This window comes from Aedes albopictus, chromosome 3 (genome assembly GCF_035046485.1).
Source record: "Aedes albopictus strain Foshan chromosome 3, AalbF5, whole genome shotgun sequence".
NCBI classification, from domain to species: Eukaryota; Metazoa; Arthropoda; class Insecta; order Diptera; family Culicidae; genus Aedes; species Aedes albopictus.
The window spans coordinates 183606989-183621737 of NC_085138.1; the positions used below are offsets into that span (position 1 = coordinate 183606989).

The following is a 14749-nucleotide window of genomic DNA, read 5'->3' on the forward strand; positions in this document are numbered from 1 at the left end:
TCATTTGGCATAATGGACACTTGGCATAATAAAGAAGGGTGCATTTCGATTATGCCAAATGTCCATTATGCCAAATGACCGTTATGCCAAATTTCTTTATGCCAAGTGACCAGTGAATCAAAATTCAACCATCGCGCAACAATAATGACAATGTCGCAACCTGCATTTGTTGCGGCAAACAAACCCATGCGACATAAGTTTGTCCCAACTTGAAAATAATGGGATTAACATCGTACACCACAAGTTTAAAGATTTTTAAGCCTTGCATTGCGATTTTCGAACGGTAACTTCGAGTCGGTAAACACTGCAGCTCTGGTGAAGCTCTATCATCAAAAAGTTTCGACTTTGGGTTAGCAATAATTGATTATTCACGAGTTGAAAAGTACGCAACAAATTCAGCTTCCGTTTTGTCTGCAACAAAAAATTCGAGATCATGTCATTATCTGTTACCAGTAGGGATAAAGAGTAATCGTCGCACCTTCTTTGTTGCTTGTTTTGTGCCTCTTTTGTCTGACAATTCTCTTCACTGCAAGTGACCTTACGCCAAACGACCTTATGCCAAATGTCCCGCTCCCGTTATTTCAAGTTCTATTCCTAAGGCCTGCTGAAACACTGCTGAATGGAGAATGGTATAATATGACTCCTTCTTTCCATTGCTGCTTGTTCTTTCTAGAATCAAATTGACCCTAACGACTTGTCAAATTATAATTGGTCCTCAAGACCACGAACATTTTGTGGCAAGTGGTCATTTACAACAAGAATGAAATGTACCTGTGTGCCTATTCTTTGCGGGGAAATGGGTTATTCGTAGGCTGACCATCCGTCCCGTATTTAACGGGACAGCAAAATTTTCAAACACACGTCACTGGAGCATAGTTAAGGTTTTTGACTGAATTATTTGTTGTTTCCAGATGAAACAGCATTATTAAAAACATGCATTTCTGTGTTTGGCCATTGATTTCCTTTTTGTTGAGTTTTCAGAATGTGTCCCGTATTTAAACGGGACAAATCTGGTCAGCCTAGTTATTCGGGAAAGGGTAGCAGAGCACAATCGAATTGTATGCTGATCTATCCTTATGATCAATAGAAAATATACTTATGTAAGTGAATTGTGACTTTAACTTATGCTGTCACTCCTTCTTCTCTTTTCAGTGGTTTCACCATCGAGATCGGTGCAGCCTTCACGGTGCTGCTGGCGTCCAAGATCGGTCTGCCCATTTCCACCACCCACTGCAAGGTGGGTTCGGTAGTGTTTGTCGGCCAGGCCAGCGCCCCAAAAAAGCTCTCGCCGGACGAGGAGAAGGCCATGAAGCTGCGGAATCCGCACGAGCATCACCACTACGCCACCGGACAGCAGAAGGCCGTCGATTGGGGCCTGTTCCGGAATATTGTGTATGCGTGGGTGGTCACCGTACCGGTTGCGGCGCTGCTCAGTGCCGGCTTCATGTACGCCCTGTGTGCCATAGTGCTGTGAGACAACGTCGAGAAGGATGCATAGGCGTGGTGGGAAGAAGGGAGGACGGATCAGGTCGTCTAGTGAGAGAGAGAGGGAAATCGGGGTTCGACAGTTGTTGATTTGTTGGATAAGTCTCTCAGATCAGAGTTTGAAAGCGTTTGTTTTAATGGGTGAATGAGTTGTTTTTGTAAAAGTTTTATTTATAATTTGTTTTTAAAAAGTAACGCATAACAGTCTGAAGATATAAATGATTTTGTAAGGTATTTTTTGAACAAAAAGTATACTTAAAGAAAAACTTATTGTTTTTTGTCTTGGCTTCCTTTTATGGAACACAAACGGAGCTTTTAGTTGTACTTCTTCATTTTGATGGAGCTTATGCAGCCAAATAAAGGTAGTTTATCTCGATGATTAAGTATAATTAGCTGGGAGTAGTTACAATGATAAATACAATAATTATTTTTAAGTGTAAATCTCAATAAAAACAAGTGATAACCCACAGAAATTAGAACAAAATAAAAATCGCTGTTGAAAACCAAAAAAAAAACAATCAAACGAACTGCACTTGTTTCGACTCAATCAGTAAACAAAAACACACAAACACTGTCAATTTTATGCAACCACCACCATGACCGCTAACGCTCGCTTATTTGCTTACTATCATCGGGAAGCTCACACTAATTTGTTCTTAGCTACGCTTGAAGTGTTTTATGCTTCACTAATATTGATTTTTTTGCAGCACTGCTCGGGTAGATGAGAATCATAGAAGATGGTTACGTTTTGTCATTCAAACAGAACAACTGAATGGCAAAGCTTGTTTTTGATCTGTTGGAAATTAGAACTAAAAGAACAAAATGTGTAACAGACATTGTATGGAAAAGTATTTCTTTATTCTGGTTTAGCTTTCTTAGTTAAGTTCTTGCTGAACAATTCTGAATGATGAAACGACTGGATTTGCTCTCATACAAGCACTGGAAAACTAAATCACCCAAAGAAATCCGTTAGAGAATACATACATTGATGTTCCGCCCATCGCCGATGTGTTCTTGGAAAAGCGCTACGCCATGGGCGGTAGTGTGATATTGCAAAAGTTAATACATGTGTTACTGTGAAAATCGATACCGAAAATCGTTGTTACAATAAATGTCTAGGCTTTAGCGGCCGCCACGTGTAGACAAAAAAAAAATCTCTCTAGCGGTAGGTCCTCACAAGGCCAGGTAAAAGTCCGGAATCAACCGAAATCTCGCGGTGGCCCGTCATTTGACGACAATTCGTTATCCTGTGTTCCGTTTCCCCGCTTAATACCGTCTTATTGTGCATCCTCTTTAAGTTGTGTAAGTGCGCAAACTAGGCAGCATCCAACCAACCGCTGCTCGCTTCCTCCCGCACCGACTTAAGCGTAGTAGGCGTAAAACAAATCGAATTTCTCATTTCATTTGAATTTATGATTTTCTCAATTTTCTCTTAATTCGTAGCTGCTATACTTAGAAGAGCGAAAAGTAGGTTCCACTGATAGTTTAGCGTATAGATCGTCTCGTAAAATAGTGTTTGGAAATAAAAAAATGCTTAGACCGAAAAGAAATGTGTAGAACATTGAATGACCACAAAACATCCGGTAGTCGAGCAGGAAACGTAAAATTTATATTAGAATTATTAATTACTTATATTAAGGGTGATACTTACAATTAAATAAAAAAGAGGACAAGTGGAAAAAGATAAAGCAGAAAAGCAAACAAAACAAAATTAAAAAAACCAAAAAAAAGCTAAGAAGGCATTTTCCATTTGAACCCCAAATAAATGTTGCTCTCCGTGTGTGTTAGAGAATTAGCCCAGCGTGAAACCTTCTGTAATACGAAGCCCACGTGTCAGCACTCTACACTTCACACCCAGTCCATTTCGATTGAGCTAATGCGAAGGTACAGAAAGAAGAAGAAAAAAAGACTTGGAAAATTGTTTACTTACGCTGGGAAGAAAAAAACTGCCGTCTTTCGCTTTTGGAAATGACAAAAAACAGTCGGCAAATCAAAACAGATTCAAAGTTCAAAGGCTGTGTTGTACTGCAACGAAATACTTAATGATTCCGGGAGGCGAGGGTCGTACTTAAAAAAAACGACGCAAGGGAAACGAATGAGCGACGATTCGTTGGAGACGCATGGCGACTTAAAAATGTCCTCGCCCATGTTTGGAAGAAGAAGACGTTGTTATTGAATTGATTAAGAGTACAAGAAGTCGTTTGTTATGAAGAGATAAAAACTGAAAGTTAATTTAGCTGATAACTTTGAATAATGCGTAATTTCTAAAAGTGAAAGATGTCACCAAAAAAATCAAATAACATTGTAAGGTATATAGAAAGTAATAAATCTTTCATCCTGACACGATGTGCAACTTTTGTGTTTTATTTGTTTCAACTTTTACAATTTGTCGGCATCTTTGGATAGACCATTGATTTATAACAGAAAGAAATGATTATATTCCGAAACATCATAATATCCATCCATAATATGTGGGATAAAAATTGCTGGCAGAATATCCGGAAGCGCTTTGCACGTTATGTTATCAAATTACTAAAGAACGCGCTAACTAAACTACTAACAGGACTCCCCACCACAACCCTAAATGTATGTGGATCGGAACGATATGCGAAGGTTTATGCAACTGGCAATGGTCCTAATGCTGAATGATACAAATTTGATTCTGTTGTTAACGTATAGGGCTTTCCATGGTTTTCGTCCTCCTTCCAATTCAGTAGGGGGTTGTGGGGCAAGATGGCCACCCTAAGCTTAGGCGCCTTGGGAGCATATACTTTCATTAGAATATGGCTATTTAACACTCATTCCCTTTGTTTCATGTCTTTTCTATCTTATTAACACAAAAAAGCATTTTATTCTGCACTACCATTGCAAAATAAATTCATTTGAAAAATGTTACTTTCGACATAGAATTTTTGCCATATGGGGCAAGATGGCCACCCCATCGGGGCAAGACAGCCACAGAGCTAAATTTTTACAATGAGTATGTTTTAATCCCTAAGCAACGTTCAATAAACCAAGGTCGAATCATCCGCAACGCTTTGCCTACAGATGGTGTAGTATTTGCCATCATTTTCTTTATGATAAGGTTTGAAATAAAATTGATAAAAATTTATTTGGAAATGTTCTATGATTTGGTCTATTTATTCAGCAAACTTGTTTTTCTCGAAACGATTTAGATATATTACTACTCTTTTTATGCACTATACTGTAATTCAACGTCTTGTTACGAACCCTTATAGCGGTTTTAGCTACGATTTTCCATCCTTGTGCCAAAATATTCAATGAAACCAATCACCGTTCAACAGCAAATAACTTCAAAGTATTTCTGAGGTATCATCTCCATCGTAATTAATTTTAACAGCTTCAACTAATATGAAAAGCAATTTTCTGTGGTTTTGCAATATCTCTAAACATCAATAACAGTTTAAGGCTGATTTAGATTGATTTTTGGATGGCGACATAAGCCTTACCACAGGTGGCCATCTTGCCCCGAATGATTACGATATGTTTATCATTTTTTATATGACATAATTAATTTAAAACATTGAAATTTTATTGTCGAGGCTGAACATCAGTCACATAAAGACACCATTAAAAATTAAAAATAATTTTTAAAACAATGTTATTTCATTACTAATCCTTAAAATCAGATGACATGATACTATAAGAAAACACTGTTTTTGAACACTCAAACTTCAAACACTGTTTTATAGCAGATTTTTCAAACTAATAGTAACTTTTTCGCACATTATAAACATAAAGCATTGTTTATAATCACAACCCATGCAGAAAATATTTTTGTGTTGCGAATTAATGCTTAAAAGACAGGGTGGCCATCTTGCCCCACAACCCCCTACACAGCAAATGTGACGAGCCGGAATAATATCACTGAGGATAATCAACGCCACAAATAATCTGTTTGTGACTGCCGCTCACTCTCCTCGACAGATCATGCCCCATATGGTCCGCTCATCGTGCACTCTGCGCTTCCTTGTGCCAACCGGATCAGTAGCGAACACCAACGTTGCAGGATTGTTGTCCGGCATTCTTCTAACATGACCTGCCCACCGTATCCTGCAGTCTTTGACCACGTTCTGGATGCTAGGTTCGCCGTAGATTGCAGCGAGTTCGTGGTTAATCTGTCGCCGTCACACACCTTTCTCATAAATACATACTGCCGAATATTGGCCTATTCTATCATCCAGATTCTGATTTTCTTCGTAATTCTTTATATGTATGTCGATAGCGAGCGCCATCTAGTCTAGTTTAGTCGGACGACAATTTTAGAAAAAAAAATCCGCTCCCGCTCTGATATTCATGCACATTGCACACAGCAGAGACGCGTAGATTACCTATTCATCTAATTCCATCCGAAGGAGATTTGGATTGTGAAAACGAACAAAACCGTGTACATTAGTGGAATCGAGTTTAGTTATGTGTTTTTAGGGGCGGCCGGAAATACTCGCCTAGATCCGTAGCTTGAAGCGCCCGTCTAGCGAATTGTGAGTCGTGGGTTTGATTCCCACCAAAGTACGTGAATTTTTCATATTTTACCTGAATCTCAATTTGACCATCAAACACGTGTTTCTGTTGTGTGCATGAATGGCAAGGCAACCAAACGTTGTAATTTTCACTTGAATACAAACCCGCACAGCACTCTAGTTTTGCAAATATACGGGATCAAAATTTTCTTGAACTTCTGGACGAAGTAAGGCCGGTGGGTCACTGGGTCAAGTCGGGTAAAAATAAGGCCAAGCACTATTTGCGCCACTATAACTTTCTTCTTAACGAAGGACGTCAATGTGTGTTCCGTTGCTTAACCCTTAAAAGCGCAATGTTGTTTTAAAACAACATACCGTAATCCGGGGTAACATTGATCAGAATTTCCGATCTTTCTTGAATAATTCTCTTGTTAAAGCAAACGTTACATGTTTTATATTTTTAAAACAAGTACTGGCCCTCTGAGTATGTGTTAAGCTACTCGAAAAACTATTGTAAAACTTTTAAACATGTTTAAATAGGCTTTTTAATCGAATTTTTAATTTTGTTGATTTGGGGTAACATTGATCATGTTAGTGATCAATGTTCGTTTGTGTTGAAAATACCCTTACTTACTAAATTCGAGGTCGCTGATTTCGAATATGTTGTCCAAATTCTTACAAGTTATGTACTTTTTAAGTTATTTATAGAATAAAATCCTCTAAACTGCGAATAACGCCTAAAGGTATGCAATAGCTTAAGAAATTTAATGCCTTCTTTCAAAAATCGTATATTTTATTGAAAAAGAGCACTTTCATAAAAGTTTCATTTATTTAATCCAACTCCTGGATATCATATGAAAGTAATACAGTGATTTCGAACCTCATATTGTATCTAGTATTCATGCCAAGCATGAATGTTTGACAATGTACAGTGACGATTCGTTCATTGAGAGCTCGTTAGATGGGCTGTCTCGATGGTTGAATGTTCACTGGTTGGGGCAAAACCCAACTAAAAAGCACTGTCAATGTCAAAATAGATGTCAAAACGAGTTTGACGTCTGACCGCCGTCGCATCACAGCTCCTGTATACAGAACGTTTACGCAAGTATGTGAGTGTTCCGTGACGTATTTCTCGTCACTTGCGTGTGTCTAGAGCATTTTGATCAGTTGTCAGTTGCCCCAACGAACGAACACGATTCGCTAATCGGGGCGCAGTCGTGACCCAACCAGCGAATCCGGACTGTATCTCATTCTGTTACGAAACAGAGTTTTGGAAAAATAGATTTATTTCAATGTTTATGTAATGCAATTTTCATGAACTACATTTCATTTGATGGCTAAATAATAGCAGATTACGATAAACCATTCGAAAGCAGAAACCAATTCATTGTAAAATGCTTGTTTGTACATTTCATGAGGTCGGTCAAGCCGATCAATGTTACCCCGTATTACGGTACCTAAAAACGCTCCAAAATAATTGACCTTCACTTTTGTTATTAATTATTAATTTATTTTTTAAATCAGTTTTTATTGTCGTGCGCCTTTAAGGGTTAATGATGGTTAAAGTTGCTACAGGTCCGATTTTGAGATTCTTCGAAAGGTCTCCTTTGAGTTCTTGGGATATTGAATATTCCTGAACCATCCAAGTCTACAAATGAACGGAGTGATTATCTCCGCATGCAAATAACTCGCATTGTAGTCCATCTACGGTTCTCTGAAGGCAAGGCATGACTTCGTTTAGATCATCAAATTTTCCTAGGAATAATTTAGAGAGACAATTTTATTGACATATGATAGAGTATGTGTTTATGTAGTGCACAGTAGAGGTTCCACATAGGTAAAACATGTGATTGCAGGTAATCTACTGCACAATGAACTCAAGGCCTGACTTTAACTAGGCCATTCCAGGTACTCAGGAATCTATTCGAGGAACTTACTTACTTCTGTTCGGTGAAGTAAGGTGTATCTGGAGCTAACCGTTGTTTTCCGCGTGTAAATAGCTCTAATTGAAGTCCATCTACAGTTCTTTGAAGTCAAGGCATGACTTCGCTTAGGTCAGCAAATTTTCCTAGGACTAGTTGTGAGAACCCTTCTAATTGACACATGATAAAATATGATGATGATTAACCTGGGCTTGTTAGGGGAATATCTGTAAATAAAAAGAAAATCGGGTTAAGTACGGTTCCTTTGAATTCCACTAAGAATTTGCATCCTTTGACAGATACGTATTTCGACCTCAACTGTAAGGTCGTCTTCAGTGTCTTGTACTTGACTCGACGTCAGTCAAGTACAAGACACTCGACGTCGAGTCAAGTACAAGACACTGAAGACGACCTTACAGTTGAGGTCGAAATACGTATCTGTCAAAGGATGCAAATTCTTAGTGGAATTCAAAGGAACCGTACTTAACCCGATTTTCTTTTTATAAAATATGAGTTTATGGAGTGCATAGAGAATAGAGTTAATAAACTATAGAGGACGAATGTCGCTGCTGTTCCCTTTGTTCTCGCTCGCGAACATGTCGGGTATCTATCTGTCAAAGTGCATACTTTTTCGTTTTGACACTTATAGCCCGGCCTATCTCCGCCAGCAAGAGATGTTTCGGCAGCGACGCCAGCGACATTCTTACTCTATAGTTTATTACCTCTATTGCATAGAGGTTCCATGCGTAAAATATGTGATTAATGTTTATAAATACAGTCAACTTTCGTTCGTTTTACTAAACTCGTAGCCCAGTTAGTGAAAAACTTTCACTAGGTGGGCTGAGTTTTGAGCTGTCAACCTTGACAAATCATGCTTCACGTCAAAAAGTGACGTTTGACTTCGTTTTAACTGGGCTATAGCCTACCTAACGGGCGCCCAGTTAAAACGTAGCCCACCTAAACGTAGCCCAACGACCGAAAGTTTACTGTAGTTCCATGAACTCAAGGCCTGACTTCAACCGGGAACTCAGGAATCTAGTCGAGGAATGTTCTTACTCCTGTTGAATGTTGTATTAGTTTCTAACCGTTATTTTCCGCGTGCAAATTGCTGTCTATCTATGGTTCTCTGAAGTCAAGGCATGACTTCGCTTAGATCAACAAATTTTGCTAGGAACAGTTTCGAGAGACCTTTTTATTGACACATGGTACAATATGAGTTTGCATAGTGCACAGAGCTTCCACATAGGTAAAACATGTGATTACAGTTTATCTACAGCTCAATGAGCTAAAGGCCTGACTTCAACCAGGTCATCCCGGGTAGTTCGTGTAGTATTGGTTTCTGTAGCTAACCGCTGTTTTCACGTGCTAATAACTTTCATTGTAGTCAATCTACAGTTCTCTGACGTCAAGGCATGACTTCAATAAGATCGTCCAATTGTATGCAGTACGTTGACATATCAAACATTTGACAGATTTTCAAATATTGGTGCAATCAAGAGCGATAAAAACAATTGAAAATCATCCGTGGTGATTATTTCGAGTAATAATATTTTGTAAGGACGGATTCGGACAATCCATCGAGAGATTCATTCATTTTCTAAAGATGTCTCCGATGACCTATGGGATCAATAAGGGAATCATATCTCGTGTTTAATGTCATATGAAAATAACAAACGTAAATGTAGACTTGGATGGTTCAGGAATGTTCAATATCCCAAGAACTCAAAGGAGACCTTTCAAAAATCTCAAAATCGAACCTGTTGAAGTTGCTACGGAATATGTAAGCTTCCATAGAAATACTTCGATAAAAAGAAAGTTATAGTGGTGCAAATCGTACTTGGCCTTATTTTAACCCGACTTGGCCTTACTCCGTCCAGAAGTCCAAGAAAATTCCCGTATATTTGCAAAACTAGAGTGTTGTGCGAAATTGTATTCAAAATTTGGTCAAATTTTGTTGCAAAATGCGCTGTTGGTGATTTTTTGAACTTTCACTTCGCAGCTGGGGACAAACGGGTTAATAGTCGGGATACAATCTTCACGACATCCGGCCAATTCGACTGTTTTGCGGATGACATGGATAATATTGCTAGATCATTTGGAACGGTGCACAGTGGCGGGCCTCCATACAAAAGTCGGACAAAACCTCAAATGTTAACCGAAATTGCTAAAATTCACAGGTTATGATGATTTTAGTTCCCTAAGGGCCGATTTCTTCACCCGGGCTTTAATTTTAAACCAGGCTTAGCAAAATTTTAAGCCGGGCTTAACTTTTTTTCGATTTCTTCACCTCGGCTTAACCACTAAACCTGGTTTAATAAAGCTACGGTTTACGTTAAGCGTGGCTTATTTTAAGCGGTGCTCGGAGGTGGCTTAGCAGAGATAAGCCAGGCTTAAGCCGCAAATTGCAGAGTTTGGGTTTCTTCACCTGATTCATGGATACATTTTTAAAACAGCTAAAGATATTTTTTATGAAACATGTACACTTAGGAACGATACAATTATTAAACGTTTGGATACGGATGGAGGTGATAATAAAGAAAATGATAATCTACAACCAGCGCGTCGTCAATATAATGAATTCAACATCGGTTTTTGGGACAATTAAGTTTTTACATTAGATTGAGTCTTCAAAAAGGCACCGTGTTGATAGTTTTGGAAATTTGTCATCCTGATTTGGAAGTCGAAAGTACATCCGCATTAAAGTTTTTATTTATTTTAATCCGGTCCTTCCATAATTTTAGGTCACAATAAACATATGTTTGTCTGTTATGGTTCAAGAGATGTTATATTTTAACAAACAAACATAGGATGGCACTCAAAAAAAATTCTTCTAATAACTTTTTATACACCGATTTCATACAAAAACTTAGTTCAAAGCACGTTTAGCCCATCGAATATTCAACATTTTGACTCACAATTCTAAATATAAAAAATATTATTCGTGGTGTAATTCCAAACATTACATATTTTAAATACGTAACACGCCATCCACAAATTACGTAACGCTCTCTAGGGGGAGGGAGGGAGTATGGTCAAGCGTTACAGCCCATACAAAAATTGTAAGGTTTCATACAAAAAAGCGTTACGGAGAAGGGGAGGGGAGGTCAAAAAATGTCAATTTTGGCGTTACGTAATAAATGGATGCTGCCTAATAGGGTGACGTTGGATATTATTGGCAGGTTTTTTCTTCAGGGTGGCCACTCAATTTCAGTTTTGAAATTCCCTTCTTTTTTTTCGGTTTCCCAGTACGATTACCAATTTTTTCAATTCCAAATACTTGTATTACAAGAAAAATTTACCATGTAAAAAGAATAGGGGGATTCACTTAACAGCGTAAACTGAGAAAACGTCGCGATCATCAAGGTAATCTTTGATTATCTCATTCGCAAAATCATGAAACATTTCAAACAAGCAGAAAATCGTGGCTTACGCAACAATTTAATCTGGTTAAGGTGAAACATCAAGAAATCCCATTGCAAATTTGCATACAAAGTTTAGAGGCACAAATCTGACGAAAAAAGCATCAAAACATGCCTCATTTGTTTATCCTGGCTTTGGTCACTTGCAAAAAGAGGCAGCTTTTCCAAATCTAGCACATTTGTTTACAAATTTTCAAGATTTGTGCTCTTGAAAACGTGAGCAGGGGTCCACGTCGGTCATTGTGGCAGCCATATTTGTATACTCTGAAGTTTCTCCTTAAAGAGTACCCATGATGTCCTTCTGGTATGCGATTAGCTTGTGAATACTAATACGTTTCCTCAACAAACCGTGTCATGTAAGGACAATTGAAGTTAAAAGTGAGTTTATGTTTCAGTACTTACTACTATACAGTAATATATTATATGATGATCGGAATGACTAATTATATTTATAAATTTTATACATAAGTTCCACTACCTAAAAATGACGCAAGTGGATTTTAAATATCTTTTTACAACTCAGCACTATGAAATTTGGTTTATACTTGCCGTATCACAACGGACTAGTTTTTCGTACTACCTATACCAAACAATTGCAATATGATTCATTAAGCAACTGATTTCGGTTGTATTATGAATCATAATGCAATTGTTTGATCCACAACCAGGAGTTGTCACGGCAAGAGCGATTCTGGATATCAAAACATAAAATCAACATTGCAACACCTTTTCTGCAATGTCGATACTAGCGTTGGGTAAAATATCAACAGTCTAGGTAGTTCATGATTGTTAATTTCCTTCTGCATCCGAAAAGTTTAACAAGCGATTCCGCTTTCCCTACTAAAATTTCAACGGATGTTTTGTTGTTGTTACTTCATACTGCATATAACGGGCATTTCAAAATATCGGTGGCTTAAAATGACGTTTCCATTGGAAAGTCACTGGAATGACATGGGAAATTTCGTTAAGCCTGGCTTAGCTTAAGCCATCGCCTTCATTTGCTAAGCCGGTGTGAAGAAATGCAAATATTTAAACCTGGTTTAAGAATTTGGCTTAACTTTAAGTGTGGTTTAAGATAAACCAGGCTTACGTCATTAAGCCGGGTAGGTGAAGAAATCGGCCCTAAATCTATTTCTGATATGGAACTTATCATATATTTTAATTTTACTATATTAGGGTGGTTCAAAATTTTGAAATCTGCTGATTATGAAAAACATGTAAAAATAATCGATAATAAGCTATCACGATGTGCTTTCTGAACGTAGGTTTTGATCAACCTTTTAATTTGGGGGTTCTTAAATCATGTATTGGTATTGAAATAAACTATAATTGTGTATTTGTTGCTGTTAGGGTGGTCCAAAATCTTCAAAACTACATAAATCAATAGAAAAAATCATTTACCTACGTTTTCTTTCAATGGATCAATTCAGATACACACCAATGTTGGCTGACAAGACGTGGTCTATTCTCAGGGAATGCCCATAGATCACGTGACATTTTACGGTGGGTGCACGGAGTTGTGTTAATTCAATCGTTATAGGGTCAGATAGTCTAATATAGTGAACTGCGTAACATTTGAACTGCTTTTTATCAATCTCGTTTCAACAACTTCATATATGCTCTTCCGAGTTTGGGTTTAAGGTACATCGATCCCTGCTATCGCTTGTCGAAGCAACCGAAACAATTGGCAATTGGCAACCGAAGAATTGGCAATTCATATTCGCAATATTGAAGGGAATTTTTGTAAACGATCATCAGAGCTCGGTAATCATATTTATGAACAGTAGAGTTCCAGCAAATATTTTTAAAATCTTTAGAAATGTGTTTAACGAAACTGCATGAATAACATACAATAAAACTTCAAGTTATAAAAAAACAATAAAAAGGGTTTCACTAAAGAGCGTAAAATGTTCGTTTCATAAAATTGCGATTAAAATATTCAAAGATTGCCTTGGTGATCGCGACGTTTACACAGAAAAATATTTAACGTAGCGTTCAACGCCATTTAGTGAATTCCTTTTATATTTTTTAGATGATTGTTGCTTTTAACTGTAGCGATGTGCGTGTAGAAAAGAAACACGTAGATGTCGACGAATTTGTGTCACTATATATTGAAACTTCGATAGAAGTTCGTGAAGAGATTGCTTCCAAGGTTGTTGAGCAATTCTAACGATTAAGATGAATCGTTAGAATTTACCAGTGTAAGAAAATCAATGAGCAATGGTTTGTAGTTATTTGTTCATGTTCTCACGGTTGTTTTTGTTTTTCTTTTATTTTGAAGGTATTTTGAACTCTTTTATAGTTGTATGTGGTGAAGCAACATGTGGTAGTGTCTAAGAAAATAAAGGCTTATTCATACTTAGTCATCATTCCTTTCCTCTCCAGGTTATTGTTTTAAACTGGAGCACCCACCTTATTGTGTTTTTCTGTCAAAAAATAAAATAATATTAAAAAAAAAATAATTTAAAAAATGTTAAAGCTGTAGCCATTACGTTATTACATTATCAGACAAGCCCCCCCCCCCCCCTTATGACCATCTGACTTGGTGAAAGTCTCTTTCAAGAATGAAAATTACACTAAATTGTTAGTATTCTGAAGTCAATTTGAACTATGTTAAAATTTAAACTTCAAACAATATCACTTCCTCCACAACCATGCGGCTCCATTGTGACCTGATAGAAAAAAAAAATTTTCGCGCTTAGCGCAAAAATGCGCAAACAGTGACCTATATAGCCAAAAACTAGACAAAATTGCACGTCAGATCCGGGATACGGCATCGTTTTCTGATGTTTCCTAAACAAGTACTGCATCTCTTTAAAACGAAGTTTTTCTTAAAAATTTCATAAAAGTCAATATGTTTGCATATTGTAAAAACATAATAATTTTGTGATTGAATTCCAAACAATCCCTGAAATGTAATGGTTATTCATACCCAAAAACACAAAAAATATTGTCACATTATTCAAGTCTTCCTAACTTTTACAACGAACTCATGAAGGAAGCGCATAAAATAAAGACAATAAATACTAGTATTGTAGCTCATAAAACTTCAACTTTGAAAAAATCTACAAGACTCAATTTTCGACCAATTCTCTTGAAAATTTGGGGGTTTCTTAGTTGAAGTATCTATAATGGAAGAAAAATATTAGAAAAATAAAATATTGAAGTCGATTTTTGAGGTTTTGTCCGGCTTCCGGCCACTGTGCGGTGCAGTGGCAGAACTGCACCGTGTAAATAAATGTATGTAGGTATGTGTGAATCATTAGTAGAAGACGTATACACGCTAAAACTGCTCAGCACTAAAATGTGTAACACCTACTCATAAGTGCATAATTTCCAGACCACACAAAAATGAGTGACAGTTACACATTCTCAAAAAAACAGCTCGTACACTCGTCTAGATGCGAAATGTTGATTTTTTTTTGTTTTCCAAGGTCACTAG

The 14749-nt window shown here is 37.3% G+C and overlaps 1 protein-coding gene across 2 annotated transcripts in view; it reads left to right on the forward strand.

Moving 5' to 3' along the window:
• The window catches only part of LOC109398795 (sodium-dependent phosphate transporter 2), a 150695-nt gene extending 147046 nt beyond the window's left edge, over window positions 1-3649 (forward strand). For both annotated transcript variants that reach the window (XM_019671200.3, XM_029862864.2), the window contains exon 7: window positions 1153-3649. In XM_019671200.3, coding sequence (XP_019526745.2) covers window positions 1153-1474 — 322 coding nt within the window. In that variant the 3' untranslated portion in view covers window positions 1475-3649. The remainder of the gene's footprint in view (window positions 1-1152) is intronic.
• Window positions 3650-14749: the final 11100 nt, after the last annotated feature.